Source organism: Stegastes partitus, unplaced genomic scaffold, assembly GCF_000690725.1.
Source record: "Stegastes partitus isolate 25-593 unplaced genomic scaffold, Stegastes_partitus-1.0.2 Scaffold1185, whole genome shotgun sequence".
NCBI lineage: Eukaryota > Metazoa > Chordata > Actinopteri > Pomacentridae > Stegastes > Stegastes partitus.
The window spans coordinates 10045-30756 of record NW_007578916.1 but is presented as its reverse complement, the minus strand read 5'-3'; the positions used below and the strand labels follow the sequence as shown (position 1 = coordinate 30756).

At 44.4% G+C, this 20712-nt stretch overlaps 1 protein-coding gene across 1 annotated transcript; it reads left to right on the top strand.

The window, feature by feature from the left end:
* Positions 1-1399: 1399 nt before the first annotated feature.
* Positions 1400-20285, top strand: cep170bb (centrosomal protein 170Bb). Its single transcript, XM_008297080.1, has 19 exons — positions 1400-1504; positions 3449-3538; positions 3984-4062; positions 4166-4224; positions 5045-5162; positions 6154-6255; positions 7163-7675; positions 8290-9389; positions 10156-10332; positions 10500-10611; positions 11026-12756; positions 14611-14854; positions 14970-15126; positions 15592-15633; positions 17667-17804; positions 18906-18994; positions 19344-19437; positions 19541-19592; positions 20089-20285. The coding sequence occupies exons 1-19, from the start codon at positions 1400-1402 to the stop codon at positions 20283-20285; spliced, it is 5199 nt and encodes a 1732-aa protein (XP_008295302.1).
* Positions 20286-20712: the final 427 nt, after the last annotated feature.

The window sequence follows — 20712 nt, the reverse complement described above, 5'->3', positions numbered from 1 at the left end:
CAGGGTCTTATATCTTGATCGGCTTGTCCCTAACTGTGTGAACACTGGATTTTTCTTCACTGTGCACACAGAACGAACAGCCAGAGGACCTGTGAGGAGATATTCACCGAATCTGACATAGAGTGTGTTGGATTAGAATCACTAATCCACCTTCAAACAGAGAGCAGGGCGCGAGTGCAAAGGATGGATTGAAGCGCTGCAGGAGCGTGTGTGCAGTGCAGGATGGACGACTGTCTTTCACCTTATGGTCCTACTTAGGTTTATATAAGGAAAAAATACAACAAACACTGAACTCTTGCTGTCTCTTTCTGTGTCCTCTCCCTTTAAGTGCATTTAATAATAACAACAATACTAACCTGTTGGATGTTCGCCAGAGATTTGTCTAAAAGGCTGAAAGCAGGTGACAAACATCTGTTTACAGCCACACCGTTTGTAAATCAGAAGCTTTTCGTGGGAAGACTCGGTTTACTTTGTCAGGAAGTGAATGTGGGTCAGTGTACTGTCCTCTGAAGTGATGGGAACGCTGTGAGTGTGTTGATGTTACCTCTGATGCTGCGTCTCTTCTTTGGATTTCTTCTCCTCTGACCTGAATTCATGAATCTGAAATGAAACTTATTAATGAAGAACAGATTCTACAACAACTCTCATCTGTGACTGAGGATTGTATCATGATTGATTAATCTTCTAATTGATTATTTTTAGTAATATTTTTACTAATTTAGTTTTACTTTTTAACGCTGGAACCAGGATTGAAATGTTTCAGGACAAACCAGGTCAGGAATAAAGGAACAGCTATATTAATTGCAGCAAAAGAAGCTGCTCAGTAAATAATAAAACATTAAAACACTCTGAATAAATCTACAGAGAGATCATTAGATATCTTCACATGGACTGTTTCAATGGAAAGCTGTCATGTCGACTTTGCATCTTGAGAATAAGAAGCACATGTTTGGATTAAAAGTTGAGTCAGTTTCAGGTTTATTCATGAATCTGCTTCCTCAGAGATTCACAGGTTTGATCCCAGTCAGCTGAATGTGCTTCATCATCCTGTGCAGCTGCAGACGCAGCAGTCGCTGCTTCAGCAAACAGAGCAGTAAACTAACACATTTAGCCGTGTCATGTTTCCTCACTGAAACAGTGTGAGTCAGTTATTATTTAGCATCAGAGATAGCAGCCATCACTCATTACAGCTGTGAAGAGTTTCTGTCATGATGTAGTTTTACTGAAGGGCTGGAAACAACTGGTTCTAAAGACTACGCCACTGTGAAGCTGCTGAAAGGAGACAAAAGCAGGGCTGGCGTCAGATGTGCCAACAGGATGTGGATCATGTTCCTCTCTGTCTCTCTTCCTGGCCTCCGTTTCCCAGGATGCTCTGGGGTTTCCCAGCAGGCCTGTGAAGATGAGTGTGACATCATGGTTCCTAGTGAGCAGCTCGGGCACTCGACACCGCCTCCCCCGAGAGATGATCTTCGTGGGTCGAGAGGACTGCGAGCTCATGCTGCAGGTGAGACTCGTGTCGACAGAAGCTTGATGTGAACAGCACAGAGACTCGATTCAGGAAAACCACGCAGCCTGGACAAAAGCTCAGAGCGCCCAGAGAAGGAAACCCATACAGGACAGACATTTATCTGACTACTGATCCCAGTCAGAGTCAGTCCCTCAGACCCACAGGGGGTCCAAATTCTGTAGGTTCTATCAGTATATGGCAGTTTAAGTGACTACAGAGTCTTTGTTTACGGTACTTCTATGTGTCCCACAAAGTAGATTTTCAACCTAAATATTGCCTTTCTTGCAGTCTGTTGCATCCTGCAGCCCTCTGTAGCAGCACCACACTGTGTTTGAAGAGTTCATTTGCAAGAACAGATAACTCCATCTTCACAAACCTTCAGAAAACCCACTTTTCCATCCTCTACCTTAGACAACATCGATCAAACTGAAGTTATCTCTATCCTTGTCATGTCATTTCTACTGAGTCAAATCCACTCAACTTCAGTTTGATTGATACTATGTCCAGCAAACAACAAAGAAATAAGTTTTCTGTAAATCTACAAAAATGGAGATGTCTGTTTTTGCAAATGAACTCTCAATTTGTTGTTAAAGAGCCCGTATCCTACACATTTGCAGGTTTATCATTTTTATTTTAAGGTCCACTAGAATATGTTTACACATTTCAATGTACAAAAGCACATTATTTTTCTCATACTGGACACTGCTGGAGCACATCTTCTCATCTTCTTTCTGAAACGCTCTGTTTGAACTCCCCTCTCTTTAAAGCCCCTCTCCTATGAAGCCCTGTCTGCTGTGATTGGTCAGCTGGCCTTACGACAGCGACGCAATGTTTAAAGGCACAAAGACGAAGCTTTAGCAGAAACAATTCTATTGAGAAAATAATGGTGCATTTCAAGGAACCAGCTCATTATTGGTCTGAGCGTTAAACTGGCCACCAGGCAGGTGTGATGCAGATGTGCTACATGGTGACGTACAGTCGCCCTCAAACGTATTCATAGCCTCCCATTAAAGAAGGAGAAAAACAGCTTCAGTCACTGGAATAAGTTGAAATTGACAAAAGTAATAATAAGTAACAATTCAATGAAAATCATGGCATTGCTTTTGAATTGTGGTTCAACAGAAATATTAAAAAAACAACAACAAAACAACAAGCAAACAAGCATGATGGAACCCGTAGACTAATATTTAGTTGAACAACCCTTTGAGCCAATCACCTCAGACGGGATGCTTCAGGCTGGACAGGAGCAGTGTTTTCTACTGGACAGAATAACCGTGTTTGCTGTGGACTTTTGGATTTGTATGTTTGCAGATCTTTTGCGTGCAGCTACAGTATGTGACTCACTAGGAACAAGCCAAAAGGCAGAATACAGGCTTTTTAAATCACAACCCTCCTCCATTTTTAAAAGGTTAATGAGCATGTTAGATGCAGTGAAGAGACCTCCTGCTTCTACTGTGACTAAAATAAATGCTGCAATGCTGTGTTAACGTACTTAAACGTATTTCTTTCTTTAGTTCTACTTGTGCAGACATTCATGTAAAATGTTAGGATATGGCTTCATTGTGCAGTCCTGCGTTGCACGATGACAAAAAAGATTAACTCCGTTGGCTGTAGCCTGTAGGATTGTGACGTGTTGTTATGGTAACAGTTAGCATTAGTGTGCTTACGGGTGGATTCCACATGACTGCTGCGACCTTCAGGATATCAAAGCACTTTAATCCGATAGCTGCAATTTGCATCAAAAATCACTCGTCCTTCCCAAAGTTCAGCCTCAGTCAGACCTGAAGTCACACACGCACGACACACGTACGTTCAGATTCAACTTAACTTCTACTAAGATGTCATTGTTTGTTGACATCCTCCAGAAATCTACGTAGAATCCAGAGTAGAAGAACCTGTGTGTTGGTGTTGATCTGAAGTTGTGTGTTTCTCTGTCGACAGTCTCGCAGCGTGGACAAACAACACGCTGTCATCAACTACAACCCGACTACCGATGAACATCTGGTGAAAGACCTGGGCAGCCTGAACGGGGTGAGACACACACACACACACACACACAGACACACACACACACACAATCACAACTTAACAATGCATTTTTACAAAACAGTTAATTGCCCTCTTTTTTTTTTGCGGTTATGCAATAAAGCAAAATGATACATACACATTTATTTTTTCACATTAACTTTCTTTCTAATTTATAATCCATTTTGTTTAAGATGAATTAAATTAGAAAGACATTTGTTTTTTAAAATCGCTAATCAAAATCAGGAATGACTAATGCAAACACTTTTAGGAAAACAAATTAATGAGTAAAACATTAGTCAATATATACACCTGATAAATATCAGTCACACTTTTTACATAATAAAGGAAAAAACTGTTTTATTTCCCATTTCTACTGATTATTATTATTATTATTATTATTATTATTATTACCGCAGACTCACTGATGGTGTTTTTTTGTCCCGTCCAGACGTTTGTGAATGACCTGCGGATTCCTGATCAGACCTACATCACCCTCAAACTGTCCGACATCATCCGCTTCGGATATGATATCCTTCAGACACACACAGTTGCTGTTTGTGTGTGTGTGTGTGTGTGTGTGTGTGTGTTTGTTTCTGATGATTTTGATATTTTTCTGAGCCGCCTTTCCACATTCTCACGTCTATGTTCTGGAGAAAAGCCAACACAAAGTCCCAGAGGAGGCTCTGAAGGTCAGTGTGTGTCCTGTTTGTTATTTTTTTGGTTTATATCTCTAATCAGTCAGTTGGTGGTGCTGCTCAGTAACTGCAGAGCGTGTCAGGCTGCATCTAGTTTGCTGTTTGAGTTTCTCACATGCCACGTTGTTGCTGTGTTAGTATGAGGTGTGAGAGAAAAGTTCCAGGACTGGTGTCACAAAAGCTATATTTAAAATCCAAACTACAAATTACAAGTTTTCCCCTTCTAAGTAATCCCCCTGGAGTCTAACACACATCCCCAGCCTACTCTGCCACGCCGCCATGCACTCCAAGGATTCTTCAAGGATCCTCTGCAGCTCCGTCGTCACAGCCATCTTGATGTCGTCCACGTCTTCTAAGCGGGTCTCCTTGATGACCCCCTTGAGCTTGGGGAAGAGGAAACAATCCCACGGAGCCAGGTGGGGTGAGTAGGGAGGTTGCTCCAGCACGGAGATGTTCTTCTCAGCCAGAACTGTGGGATGCTCAGGACGTTGTGAGCAGGTTGTGATGGTGAAGCAGCCTCCACTTGTCCTGCCACAACTCTTGCCTCTTCTTGCGCTCTGAACGAAGCAAACGCCGCAGGATCTCTTTGTAGACGTGCTGGTTGATGGTCTGAAGGGGGAACTTGTAGTTTGTAGTTTTGGTTTGAAGTATATCTTTTGTGACTCCAGTCCTGGAACTTTTCTGACACACCTCATATAATTCATCCAGCACCACAAGGAAAACATGAACCATCAGAGTTTCACTGCCCCTTTAATACATACGACATGCAGTACTGTGACTACATGCCGTGACAAAGTCCTGTTTGTTCTTTCAGCATGAGAAGTACAGCAGCCAGCTGCAGATGAGTCTGAAAGTTTCAGAGGGGAAGAAGAGTGAAACGGAGGAGCGTCCGAAAGGCGAGAAAACGCCGGGCACCAAGAGCCTGACACAGGGTACTAATACTGCAAATACTGTTGCAAATGATGCCCTTAGGGTCACTGTGGGCACGTTTGATGTCTCTGTGGTTTATGTGTGGAGACAAGCTGCTGTGTTGCTGCTGATTCTGAGGTTTTGAGTTTGTGATGACTCTCAGCTGATTTTTGTATCTGCGGTTAAGTTTTGGTTCAGCTCTGAGTTGACGGGAGACAAACAGATGGAGAACAGAGAAAATGTTGTAGAGAGAGACAGTAACATGGCTGAAATCTGCTCACACTAGCATGTACAACATGTGTCAGTTTCAGTTCATCTCCAGTGTCCAGGTTATACTGTATGTGAGACACAAAATATATTTGTGCAAAAACCTGTGGAAGCAGATCAGTAGTTTAAGTTTAATGATCTGTCTGCTCCAGAACTGCAACTATTAATTGATCACTTGTCGACTGACTAATTGCCAACTGCTTTGATAATCAATTGACTGGTTTGAATATTTTTTAAATTTAAAAAAAAGTTAAAATTCATTTGAATTTAGCTTCTTAAATGTCAAAACGTTCTGGTTTCTTTCTTCTTCTTAAAACTGCAACAGTCAATCAGCAAACTTGATTTGTACAGCAGCGTTCACAGAAGCTGATGTAGTTCAAAGTGACCAACAGACACACAGGTGGGAAATATGGAGACTGATGCACAACAAGATATGAATAAAACACCCGCAGTAAAACAAAGTGACCTGTAAAATGTAAATGAATATAAAAGTAGATTAAAAAAAATACACGAGTTTAGATTAATCACCTAAATAATAGAACAATGAAAGAAAGTAAAGGATTAGAAAACAGGTGAATTAGTAACTTTACCACATGAAGCCAGGTTGGTTTTATTTTTTATTTTCTCAGGTCAAACACACTTCAGTAGAAATGCTCACTGAGTAAAAGACGCGACTTCAAAGATAGATGCGGAAATTTATCAGTTTTAATCATTTGTTATTGCACTGAAACGGGTTCTCTGTGGCAGAGGCTCCAGTGTGTCGACCCACTCCTCTGTATGGGCAGCCCTCCTGGTGGGGAGAGGAGGATTATGGGAGCAAAGTCCAGGGCAGCGATGAGCCTCATCCAGGTAAGAATATATTTCATCATCAACAAACAGATTCTGTTTGCATAATGGCTGTTGAGTAAGGAACATGAAGCACAGATTCATGTTTCAAGTTTTAATCCAGCAGGAAACCATGTGCAGGAAACTATACTGTCCAGGTGTTTCCACCTATAACACACAAACACTCTGACTGTCAACAGTCAGGCAGGACGCTTTAATCTGCACACAACAACACATTTAAATGAAAAATGATTATCATATTATCATCATGTGATGGGACAACAGATGGAAACATGCTTTTTCTATCTGTTGCAGCAAATGAGCACTAAAATTTGAGGCTTAGTGACTCAGATTTATTAATGTTCTTCGAGATGATGTATAAATTCACTTTGTTTACATAGCAGTTACGAGCATTACATGTTAGGAAACATTTAAACGCGGTTGTTGATTGTGTTAACACTTGTCCGTACACGTGCAATTTCTGAACTTTTTGATCACACAACTTGACAAATCTATAGTGCCAACAGTGTTAAACAGTACACCTTTAAACAGATAAAAATTCAAATGTGTAGATACATTTTCAAAAGGAAAGACGACAAAACAGGAAAAAACACTAAACTAAAGAATCAAAAATGTGAAGAAAAACGGGCGTTATCAAACAGGTGTAATGTGTGCACTTATTGTTATGAATGATTCTTATTTAAAGTTCGATTGAAGTGTGAGATACATATATATAATTTTCATTTTATCAGTATAAGCAAAACTAGGATGATAAAATATATAGAATGTATGTGTAGAATACAAATATCTTGTTACCTACACCTTATTATGTTTACAGTATTCAGATGTTACATTATTTCTTCATGTGTTATTATTTGTAGCACTATTATTGTGATTATTTTGCCGTTCATAACTCCTCTCTTATTGTCAGATGTACAGAAAGATGCTTCATCTGTGGATCCAGATTTTTCTGCATCTCTGTCAGACTCCCAGCCAAAGACCGTCTTCCCTTCGTACCACCGTGAGCCGAGCTACTTTGAGATCCCCACCAAGGATTTCCAGCACCCCAAAACCTCGGGGGCGGAGCTCCACGAGATCCCCACCAAGGACACGGACACACCCCCGGCCCCACCCTCCCCTCCCACTCCGACCCCACCTGTCGTCCAGAGCCACGCCTCCTTCACCATCGAGTTCGATGACTGCATGCCCGGCAAGATCAAGATCAAAGACCACGTCACAAAGTTCTCCACCCGCCAGAGGAAGCCTCAGGCTCCCCCCAGCAAGACAGCCATCACGGCTGCACCTGCAGAGGTGATGTCAGCAGAAAGCAAAGTGGCCGATTGGCTGGTCCACAGTGATGTCAGCATGATGAGGAGACGTCCGCCGTGTGAAGACGTTTACAGCACCAAGAGTGACCTTGCAATGAACATCAAGACCCTCAAAGGTGAGAGTCATCCCTAGTAGCCAGTCACATTAAAGAACCATATTGGAGTGGGGAGCAATCGTCCATCACAGTCCGTGTTGATGTTTATTCACATTTCCTTTATGGTGGTGGTGCTTAGTGTTTGCAGTTCCAAAGTCACCAACTTAAAACCTTCTGTAGCTGTTTGTGATTCTCAGACAATGAATCTCAATGACTTTTTGACCACCACAGACCTTCTGTGTAGCACCACTTGCATGTCCAGAAATGTCAATTCTTTACAAGAAATGTTTAAACCTAAAGGAAACATTTCTAAAAAATGTTGTGATATCATTCCTGCTCTGCAGATAATGAACCCATTAAAGTTGATAAAAAGAAAACAAATCCTCAATTAATATTTCACTTGTAATTGTCATTACAAACGGGCTGTTTGAGGCTTTCTAAATCCTCATGTTTTTGTTTTCGACCCAGCAGCTCTGCACCTCATAACAACTTAGGATGATCACATAAAAATTCTATTAAGTGCTCTGAGCTAAAGGCTGCTCAGAGCTACAGGCTGATTGCTGCTAAATTGCATAGGATATAATATAAACAGATACAAACAAGCACAGGTTTGATGCCTCTCTCCCTGTTGCCAGGTCACCATCATGAGGATGGAACCCAGAGTGACTCAGAGGATCCGGTTCTCAAAGGGAGAAGTAAATCCCACCACTCTGTCCACTCCCACACCTCCATCCAGTCCGAGCAGTCTGAGGCATCCCAGCAGGCCGTCCAATCAGGTCAGCCTGTCCACTCTCAGCTGCCTGCTCCAACACAGAAGCTCCACCAGCCGCTGCAGTACTCTCCCCCCAGACAGGCCCCAGCCTCACCTGTGGCCCCCGAGCGGCCCCTGTCCCAGAGCCCTCCTCAGGCTCCATCCCCCACAGAAGCACCCAAACAGGGGCCCCCCGAGCACCTCACCCAGCAGGCCTTCATCATTGAGTTCTTCGATGACAACCCGCGCAAGAAGCGCTCGCAGTCCTTCACGCACAACCCTGCTCATGCTGACTCATACTCCGCCCTCAAGGCCAAGCTGGAGCGTCGGAAAGGTGGCGAGAGGCCGGCTTCTGTGCACGGTCACATCCCTCCCACCCAGCAGGTGACGGTCCCTCTGAAGGGTCAAGGCCACAGTGGGCCCCAGAGGTCGAGCTCTCTGAAAAGGGAGAAGACGGAGGGAGAAGTGGCTTCGTCAAGTTCCTCCTCACGCTCCTCGTCGGGCATTGTCATCAGACCTTTTGGCAGTGTTGGGAAGAAGTCGAAGCTCGCCCAGGAGTTTGCTGCGGAATTTCTGAAAGATTCGGGTCATAAGGACTCCTCCCCAACCAGGGAAAAGACATCACCTCCACCGATGTCGGCACCGCCGGTCATGATGTCGCCTCATCATGCAAGGATTCCTTCACCTCAAGAGCCTCCAGCACCTTCTTCAGTCTCCTACCCCTCCTCCCCCTTACAGCCCTCAGCAATCTCAAAGTCCTCCATCCCAACCAACATTCCCAGTCAGACTGCTTCTCCAGTCCATCCGTCAGATCCTACCATGTCCCCTATGCTGGCCCTGGGCATCCGTGGAGGAGACCCCAAAGGTTCCCCAAGGATGATAAGGAACGAGGAGGATGACAGTCTGAGTGATGCTGGGACCTACACCATCGAGACGGAGTCGCAGGACAAAGAGGTGGAGGAGGCTCGCAACATGATTGATCAGGTGAACTCACAGTGACCTTGAAGTGATAGGGATTTAGCTTTACAGATTACTGTGTCAGGTGGCATTCACGGTTTCTACTGTTGGTGGAAAATATGCCTTTTATAGTCCTGAGTGGTGGAAGGCATAGAAACAGCTTCATGAATTATTCCTCAGGTCAGTGACACTGTTTCCAAAAATAGAAAACTATTTAAGTGAAATAGCGGTTGGTCAATAATTTAGTAATGGTTGCTTTAATTGAGATAAATTACGGATTACTTTCCCTGTCAGAAATTGATTTTTTCCATGTGTTGAGGTGAAACTGTTATTGTTCTGTTGCAGTAAGTGTGACATGTAGCTACTTGGTTTGCATGGGCCCCTTACTGCTGCAGATAGTCAGCTAACATAAGTAACAGGCAAACACAAACGTTACTTCAAAGTTTCTTTGTAGGGTTGATGGTATAGGGAACATAAAAGGCCTGATGTGTTGATTTATTTAGTCTCCTCTGTCTGTCCTGATGACCTCCCCCTCGCTGCCTCTCCTTTACTGAATTGTCCACTTTGCAATAAGATTATCATAAAAAATGTCCGCATTGCGGAAGAGATCAGAGACTCTTGCTTTATAGTGACAAAATTCTGTATGAACTAAAGCTATCTTCGTATGAAACCTGCTTATATAAACTGTGTGTCTTAATTGGCCTTAGGGATGCATGAAACCTCTTGTCCTTGTTGCTCCTTCCTGTTGCCGTGGTCCTGCCCCCATCCTCATGCATGCCCTGTGCTCTGACAGGTGTTTGGTGTCCTCGACTCTCCAGAGTACAGTGGTGTGAACACAGGAGTGTATAGACCTGTAATAAATGATGGCAAGGATGAGCAAGCTAACCTGCCTAGCGATGGTAGCACTGTGGACCCCTTGCATGGCTTTATCCCAGCTGCTATCAGCGGCCCACCAACAGGCCCCATACAGGTAAAAACATCTGGAAAACTGAATCAGAACCTGGAAAAACACCTGTGTAGCATGCTCTAAACCCACCGCATGCAGACGGGTGTTGTTATTCCCTGTTTCTCCTGTTACACACAGTCTCTGTTGGACCCTTTGTTCCCACATTTCTATTGTTTGGTTTTATTTCCTAGGTTCCAGCTGCAGCAAGTCTGGAAGGACCTAAGTGGGTTTCCCGTTGGGCGAGTCTAGCAGACAGCTATGGCGAACCTGGTTCCACCCCACCTCAAGGGGAATGTCTAGAAGGTGCTGTTAATATTCTGTCTGCAGTTTGTCAGAAAATAACTTCAGCATGATGTGTGAAGGAATGGGTATCAAACATTTACACTTTTCCTCTCAGTGTGTAAATTAAATCTGTATCTGATCACTGTTTTCATAGTCCTGCACCTCTACCCTCTGGTAATCATAAGTGTCTCCATTTATCTGCATAGTAGTCTTAGCACTTGATGTGGTTCTGAGTTTTTTATGATTAATTTGTGCCTGTAAGTGAAGAAAAAGCAAAAAGATACACAGATCAAATCATGTGAATCTTTGGTTTAAGAACAGAAAACACACACATAAATTATCGTTTTATAAATTATTGTTTTCTTCAAAACAAAAAAATTAAGTGATAGGCAGTGAAAGAACAAAAATTTGAAAAATCTGAAATTGTTTTTATAGATTTGCGGTTCATGAGCCGGTCGATGGGAGGCTACAGCTATGACAACTCAGAGTCAGAATCAAGCCACAGCTCAAGGACAAGAAGGCTGCTGCCCCAGGTGCCTCCAGAGAAGCTGGATAGTGTTGCCCCGAGCATCCTTATTCGCCATGAATCTTACCAAGGCCAGGAACCTCTGGACAGAGTCTCTGGTCCTCCTCGCCCACAGGACTCCACCCAGCGCCTGTCAGTTCAGGATGACGTGGACCCAGACAGCCTGAGTGATGCCAGTCGCTCAGATGACACACCTGTTCTGGAGAAAACAAAGAAGAGTCAGGCCAGGACCGGAGCTACGTCTCCAGGGGCCGCTGTTCCTCAGTTTAAAGGTCCAGAGAAAGTGTCTCCATCCACCAAATCCACCTCCTTCTACATTGGTTCTGGAGACCATCCAGGTAAACCTGATCCGGCCCGGAGCCCAGTACAGTCTGAGAGGACACGAGAACCCCCGGCTAAAACTCCCCCTACCACTGTCCTGATCCGACACCTGAGTGGACATGAACCCAAGAGGACAGGTGTCAAACCCAACAGCTCCGCTCCAAATCTGCAAACACAGGACAAGGATTCTGTCCCCACTAAAGACGGCTGCATGTCGTCCTTTGTCCGGCAGGAGAGTTTCACCAAAGACCGGCCCAGTGATACTGTCCAGATGAAGAAGCTTCCCCACATCTCCAGCCACCCGTCCATTAGAGACATGGAGCAGAGGAGAGAGAACATGCAGGACATGCAGCCCTTCCTCCAGGAGGCTGAGGGAACTCTGTCCTCTCTGGACACCAAGTTCCCGTCCTCCGGTTCCGGTCGCAGCTCAAAGAAGGGGGGCTCCTCCAGTCATATGGATGACTCCCTGTCTGGTGAGTCGGATGTGGACACAGCGAGCACTGTGAGTCAGGTGAGTAGCAAAAACGCTCCAGTCAGCACCACATCTAAAAAGCGCCCTGCCATCAGCAGCCTTCAGAAGGAGAAGTCCTCTTCCAGCCCATCCATCCAAGAAAAAGGACGACAACTCAGCGCCCGCGAACGGCTTTCTGAGAAACGCCGGAGCCAGGTGACTACTGATACATCAAGCAAGGCAGAGGCAGCAAAGCGTTTCCAGATGCGCCGCAGTGCGGGCAACCGTGGCTCTCTGGATCTGTCTGAAGGCCAGCAGGGTTCTGGTCCACACTGGACTGAAACAACATCATCGGATCATGAAACTTCCCGTCCATCCAGCCGCAGCAAGAAAATCATCGCCCCTCTTCAGAAAGAAGACAATGGAAAGACACCCAAGACAGCGACTCAGCAGGTTCTGACACGATCCAACAGCCTGTCAGCCCCACGGCCAACCCGGGCGTCAATGCTTCGTCGAGCGCGCCTGGGCGAGGCCTCAGATAATGAAGGTGCTGAGACTGACCGGGGCTCCCAGAACTCTGACCATATCGCTGCACCTGCTAAAGTGTCCTCCGAGGGGAAGAAGCTGTCCAGGCTGGACATCTTAGCGATGCCCAGAAAGAGGACTGGCTCCTTCACGGCTCCCAGTGACAATGAGACGTCCTCTACAGGCCGGCCTGGTTTCTCCAATCGGAACTCTGAAACTGTTGTCACCACCAGGAAGACATCAGTGGGCGATGCCCGGCAGGCTGCTAGTAGAGGCAGCGGAGCTCCAGGGAAGCAACCACTGACCCGTACCCGGTCCAGTGGAGCCAAGTACCCAAGCACAGGTGAGTCCTGTGTTTTCAGTTGTTTATTTTCTCCCTTAATTTTCTCCTGCTTCTGGTCTTCAGTATGTGGTAGTCAAGGTTGTCTTGTTGTGAGGATTCCTGACATCTATTTGTCGATGATCTAGGATGAACAACAGGGTGGATTTTACTGTCACCAAGATACCTTGCCTTCTCCAAGAGAATTTCGTAAAATTGTTGTATGCTTTAATCAGTCGGTCAGATGTAATCAAATCACCTGACTGCAAACGTGAGGGAAACTCCAAATCTAAACAAGCATGACGACACTGTGGGGTTAAATAAACACTTACACTAGCTAAATATTGCTTATTTCATTTAGTAATGCAGATTTCAAATTATCCAGATGGAGTTCACAATTTGCCAGAGCTGCCGTCTTGATGCAAACAGCAACAACAACAGCAGTCGGTTTGCGGAACCTCCTGCATTTGTTTTTCAGGGCATCAGGCTGAGTTTGTTTTTATCATTTTAACATCATAGGGACAACACAAATAAGGTTAAACAAAATTATGGGTTTATCAAGGATGTACCTCTGTGTTTTTTTCCAGCTTATCACTAATGCAGCGTTTTAAAACATTTGCTCTCCAGACATCACAGCTACTGTGGCTTTGCTGCCTCGTCTCTGCATTACACGTGTCTGGTATTAATGTGCATCAAATGAGACAACTCTGGTTCACCCTATTTGTGTATGTTGCACTTTCCTATGAGAAGTATATACCTCCTTTCCTACAAAACCTCTTTTTCTTGAACAAAATAAGCTGCTGTTGAGAAGCTGTACAAGAACTACAGACACACAGTCTACCTACAGAAATGATGATTTCAATCAGGCCCATGTGATCAAAGAATAAGTCAACAAGATAATCTGACCAAACAGATAAATCCGCAAGGCACACATTTGACAGATCAAAATGTAATGAGCTTTGATACCCAGATATTACTGAATTAGGGTGGTAAATGACTCTCTCCCACTGACAGCAGCACAGCTGAACACAGATTTGTGAAGTGTTTATATACATTAGAGGTTTGTGTAAACCGGCTTTGTTTTAGCTTTCTGTTGGGAACATCTGCCCTTTTACTATCCTTGTGGATCACATTAGACTTCTGTCCCTGGCGAGTTGCTGCTGTCGAGCCATTGGAGTCTGTTTCTGTTGCCATGGAAACACAGCTTCCCTGCATCAGTCTCCTCAGTCATGTTCAGGAATTAGGATGTGGCTGTGCTTTGGTGTATAAATCCAGTTCCTGGCTGAAACTAAGAACAAATGCCAAAGCAATCCAGTGATACTGTGGATTCATTGCAGTGAGTTTGTTGGTGCACTGACCAGCCATGAGCCTCAGTGACTGTTGCTATGCAGACACAATCTGGTATCACATTCAATACGATGCAGTTTAATTCAGCTGCTGAATTCATCCAAGAGTGATACGAAGTCCCAAAGTGTGATTGAAATGTGTGAATGTATCCAACACATTCTACTTCATCTGTTTTCAGCTGCACGGCAACAGCGTCTAAAGCTCCCTGATTGGATGTTTATTAAAGCAATGCTCTCTGGGAGTTGTAGGTGATTGGACAGACAGCCAGTCTATCACAGGGCTACACTTAGAGACAGACAACCAAGCACACTCACACTCACACCTACAGACAATTTAGAATCACCAATTGACCTCAACATGTTGTGGGATGCGGTCGGAGAACCCAGTGAGAACCCACGCTGCACATTGAGAACATACAGACTCCTCACAGTAAGACCACAGGCTGGTACGTGAACCCAGGAGGTGTGAGGCGGCAGTACTAATCGCTGCAGTTCTGGATGATAACATTAATCTATATTGAAATATTGACAGGTTCCCGTCGCAGACAGAAGGGTTCGGACTTCTCCTCTTCTTCTGAGGAAGAATACGAGACAGCTGCCGGTACTTCTAAAGCGAAACGCTCCTCCCATCCATCCACGTCCGCCCAGACGCCACGCAGCCATCGGACAGCCGCCACCAGAACCAAGTCTGTCTCCCTGGAGACGGAGGAGGACGAGGACCAGAATGACATTGACCCTTACCAGAACTGGTCCACGCACAGTGCCGAGATTGCTAAGTAAAAACACAATGAAATATTCATCCATGCCTTTCATCTTGGCTGTTCGGTAGTCATTGTCTGGGCCATGGTGATGCTACTCAGACCCCCATGTTTGCTTGTGTTTCCCCCACAGGCTCAGTCAGGATCTGGCTAAAGACTTGGCAATCCTGGCGAAAGAAATCCATGATGTTGCAGGGGATGGCGACTCACCAAGCTCCGGCATGGGCACCACCACATCACCCAGCTCACTGCCCAACACGCCGGCCTCCACCATCTCTGCCAGGGAGGAGGTGGGCCATGACCATTCCTCATCCCGCCATGACCACCATACATACATCAGCTTCTAAAACTGGGAACACACAACATTTTTAAACTTGATAATTGTAGTCCACTCTCCAGTAGGGGCCAGTCTGTGAAACACCAAAGATGGTTGGTGTCATGCGATAGTGTGTCAGAGTTTATGACTAAAATTTCTTGAACGTCTTTAGATTTTCTGTTTGTGATCTGCGGAAATATGTGTGTGATCCTGCAGTTTGAGCTGATCACCATCAAAAAATCTAAGCAGTCTGTGCACCTGTGTTCCCAGTTTACATTTATGGGTCTTCACTGTGTACATCTGTCCATCATTTGTATTGATTATGACACTGGAGTTTACTCAGAGGAAAAGTCTTATTGACTTCTGATTGCAGGTTGATTTGCAGGAGCTTCATCATGCTTTCGAGTCTCATGATTCATTTCTCTGTTCTGCTGCACAGACGCCATCTTATCCATACTTGCGTGGGGTTCGACCATCTCAGGTGTCTAACTCTGACTCATCACTCCTCCTGCCCTGTGATTGGTTTTCCTCCTCCCATCACTGATCCTAACACTCCCCTCTCACTGGTGTTGGATTGTTCTGACACACATTTGATTTTTGTTTTTGAGATTTGAATGGTCCTTTATGGAAGGTCATTGATGGCAAAATTAACGAGCCAGCACAAAACAAATTCAAGCTGGAATCACAAACAGGTGTATCAGTGTACAAACCCAACTTACCCTAACTCTATCCCACCTTTAAAGGTCACATGTTGTGCCATTTTTCAGCAATTAACTAAAGTATCACATCACTCTAGAATGTGTCTTTCGAATTTTTAGCTCAAAATACCACAAACACGATGTGGTGTCTGGGATTGATAGCGCTGAGCAACAGTTGACCCCAAAGCATCTCACACAGACATGAATGAGACCAGGACTCTGTATCACTTATGACGTTCTCTCTGAGTGATCATTTTTTATGGAGTGCCTCTGAATTCACATCACAGTTTGTTTGTTTTTTTTAACTCATGTGTTTAGTGATTTTGTTAGACGATGTTGCAGCAATAAATCTGTTTGTTCAGAGGTGCAGAGCAGTAAAATGTAACTGGTCTGAAGTGGCTGCTGGTTGACATGTAGTCTTCATGAGCTGCACTTCAGTTATTATTTTTGACGTAGTTTTGGTTCCAGATGCATGACAAATGTCCCTTCGTTTTATATTTAAAAGAAAATCTTCACCTAAACCAAATGGCCTGGGGTCCAAAAGAGTCCAACTGTCCTGAATAGGGTTAAGGCAACATGAAAACACAGTAACCCACCCAGTCCATGTGTTTTGGTTTCAGCTCCATCTTGAAGTTTCCAGCATCTCGAAAAGTTCTTCAGCTCAACAGTTTCCACAGAACTCTAACCTGTTTGCATACAATCAAAACTAACGTTACCAACATCAGCCTCATAACATGCTAGCACTAGGGATTTTCCTGTTGCTGTGGCGACACTGCCATCAAAAATAGAAGTCATTCACTAGATCTTTAGTTCCTCAGATGTTGGAAGTGCACAAAGACTCGTGTTCACTCTTGCAGCCAACAGCAGAACATTTGATGTGTTTTGCTTGTGGCATTTAATGTTAACAGAAGCAGCTCTAGAAGTAAATAAAATGTGACTTAGTTCACCTATAATCATTCTAACTCTGTCCTACTCTGCTGTACATGACTCTGCTATAACTGACCTACCCTACTTTACTTGAGCCAGACCTGCTGAAAACTACCCAAACTAACTCTACCTTAACATACCCAACCCAATCCTACCCAGTTCATCTTTGCCTGCCCTTTGCCCTGATCTAACCCTACCTGGCATCCTCTGCTCTGTGTAACAAACTGTTCTCAGGCCAGTTTTGCTCCACTCCGTTCTACCCAACCTACCACACCCTGTCACATCAGTTAAGACCCAGCACCAGCTATCAATACAATTAGATTTATGGGTCACTGTCTTCTACTCAGCCAGTCAGGAAACATTTATCATGTAGTTTATTTGTAAGGTCTTCGCCTCACTATGTGAAGTGCTGTGAGATGACATATGATGTGAAGCGGCGCTATATGAATAAAACCAAATTGAATTGAATTGGAAATAGGATATTAAGTGTCCCTGAAATGACCCTAAAATGACCCTAATCTGTCCCCACTCAGGTTCCAGCTCAGATTTGTTTTCAGTTCATTCAGGAGTTTTGCTGTTGATGAGCTTCCGTTGGCCTCCACTGTTAATGAACTGGTTTTGCTGGTTTTGGGACAGTTCATGGAGCTGTGGCTGGTGACCAGTTGGGTTCTCCTGCACCCCCACGTCTCCCTGTTGTTGTTAACGGGCTGTATCCCAGCAGTACTAAAATTCACTGCATACACTGTTGCCCTCCACCATTGCAGCTGCATGTTGACTTGGTGCATGCGTTCACAGAGCACCGCCATCACTGACCGGCTGCTCGCTGGTTTGATGATGAATATTTAGTGGTTGGATCACCGGAGCCAGACTTCCTCTATTCTCTTTCCAGCTGGTCCAACATATCCCTGAGGCCAGTTTAAACTACCAGAAGGTTCCTCCAGGTTCTACTGCTGTCTCGGACCTGGACGCAAATATGAATGAGCCAGACCCCAGTTCTAAGCAACGGCGTCCGTGGAACCGCGAAGAGGTCACTGTCTAATCCCACTGAGGCTACGTTCCCACTGCAGCTCAGTGTGTCTGAATCCGAGGTTTACACAAGAGAACTTCAGAGCCTGTGAACAGATTTTTAATATGTTATTCATTATTAATTGTACATAATTTGTTTAGCCCACAAATCTCCTAACCAACAAGTCTTAAAATGTAAATTGGACAGTTAGTCTGAAATGTGCGCTTTAAAATTAATGCATTTAATGAGTTACTAAAATTTGATTTAAGAAATATGAAACTGTTCTACAACATCATAACTTGAACATTTTAATTTCATCAAAGTTAAGCTTCATGATGTAAAAAGACTAGTTCAATGATTAATCAATATACGAAGAAGGAATTATACATTCCACCCCATCTTACCTGATCAGGAAGCTCCGTGTTTTAGTAGCGCTGACGACAATATTCTACCTACTAGCCAAGCAAATATAAACTCCACTTCAGCATGTTTCCAGCACCTCATCTTTCTTTGCCCTGATGATGAATTTCGCCTCTTTCTGCTCTGATGAGGCACAAACAGCGCCCCTTAGGGGCTGCATTGTTCATTACAGCCAGAGGTTAAATTAGGCCGGAGCCCACTAGAGAAGAGCTCAGCCTCCTGGTATCCAAATCTGCTGGAGCTCAGCTCCATCTCGTCAGTTTAACAGTATAGTATGGATCTTAAATTCTGCTTTCAGACTCTCTTGCACTGAACCTAAAATGTTCTCTTCTTTAAATGTATTAAACAGCTACAGCGTCACAGCAGCAGGGTCCATTGGCTGTGGGCCTTTTATGGATGTGAAGCAGCCGCTGTAATTTATTAACTGTTTACGTCTCCTGATGATGAAGATCTGTGAAGCTAGACCAAAGAGCAACAAGTCATTATGTAAAAAACGATGAACTCAAACTGAGCTGACATGTGAACGTAGCCACATCTCAACAGTTCACTATGAACCTTAACATGACTGCGACTGCTGCAGTTAGTTTTGGTGTGCTGGGAAATAAACTGCTGTTCATGTCAGTGCTGATGTTGACGCCACATAAGCAGCTGCTGCTTTGGGTTCATCTTGTTCCTTCTGTGCCTCTGAACAAACTCTTTCAGGTGATTCTGGACAACCTGATGCTGAATCCAGTGTCTCAGCTCTCTCAGGCCATCCGGGAGAACACCGAGCAGCTGGCTGAGAAAATGAAGTAAGGAAGCTCCGTACTCTTCAACTGCACCAGCAAATGTAGTCACTGCGTTTACTCCATCCTGTTATTTCAAGGTTTAGTCAAACTTGAGGAGTATTAAGGATGTTTAGGAGGTTCTTTTCCAACATTTAAAGTGAGATGTGCAGCACAGAATGTTTGATAGAGGACAATAGAGCTGATGCTGCAGGGAGCTGCAACAAAGAGTTTCTTGTCCAGTTTTCATCGTATTTTTGGTTTAGGTCCATCTAAGCGCCATGCTTTGTTCAGCAAAGGCTCCTTTGTTTCAGGAACAGTTTTTGGACTCGTGTGTTGTTGTTCACTTTCTGACCTGGCAGTGTGTTTGTCTCAGGGTTTTGTTCCAGAACAAAGCAGAAGTCTGGGAGGAGATCGAGGCAAAGATCAACGCTGAGAATGAAGTCCCCATCCTGAAAACCTCCAACAAGGTTCCTCTGCACATTTATTAGTTATTCAAAATGACAGCAACTGAGCACGAGCATCTGACAACATCTGAAAACTTCTGTCCTAATTACTGTTGTATTGTTTCAGGAAATTACCTCCATTTTGAAAGAACTGAGAAGAGTTCAGAGGCAGCTTGAAGGTAAATCCATTTTTAAATTGACATGTTTTGTCCTGTTTACGTTCATGAATCTTCACTTTTGTACATTGCTCAATTTCATCTGGTCAGTGTAGCAGCAGCACAGAGACCATAGAGGTTACCCAACATATTTGATGCCAAGACAGTCTAAAAGAGTCAAATCATTCTTTTTTTTTTTTAGTTGAACAGTATTAAAAGCTCACTCTGAGATGGTACAGAACAGTTACCAGTGTGTGTGTGTGTGGAGCATCCAAACTAACACTCCAACAAATATTAACTGATAAGAACTGAATCCTGTCGTAAATCTTGATTTTAAATGTTCACGCTGCACACAATGTGTTCTGTTGATGGAACAGTCCACAGTTTCCTCTTTGTCTTATCGCTGTACTTGACTTCTGAGATTTTGAGTAACAGCAACCACCAAATCATAAAATGGCACAAATAAAAATTGAACATAGCTATTGTATGACCGTTGTGAATCCTGCTGTTCTTGTTGCAGTTATAAACACCATCGTGGAGCCTGGTGGGAGTCTTCAGACTGCAGCCGTCGGGACGTCGTCTCACGGTCAGACTCGACCGTCCTCGAGAGAGAAGAAACCCGCCACCAAACCCCGCGGTGCCACCTCGACCTCCAACGCCAATGAAAGCACCAAACGACCACCTCGTGGCCCCGACGGGGGCCACTACATGGCCTGAACAGGTCACCGTAGCACCTTTGGATAGTAACTGTGCATCCACACTGCCAGCAGCCTCTGTCGAAGGACCTGATGGTTACTGACTGTAGCACCCAGATCAGCTCAGCAGCTCTGAGCCACAACTCAACACTGAGGTTTATTGTGCAGTTGGGATAGAAGGTCACATCGTCTAAGGTTGGTCACGTAGGTTGGTCAGCAGGCCTTTTTATAGTAACTCATCACCTGACAAATTGTGTCCAGTTTTGGGAGCTGTCTCTTTAAAAGTTCATATTCAATGCTGAATTTGTCACTCAGAGATGTGTGATCAAGGGACTAGGTTTATATTTATCTTTAGTCAGTGTCCCACAATTCATTGCGCTCTGGTCTTTTCGGTGACTTTGTAATGCTGCTGTGTAGAGGCCTCAGGCCGTATGATAGGATGACTTTCT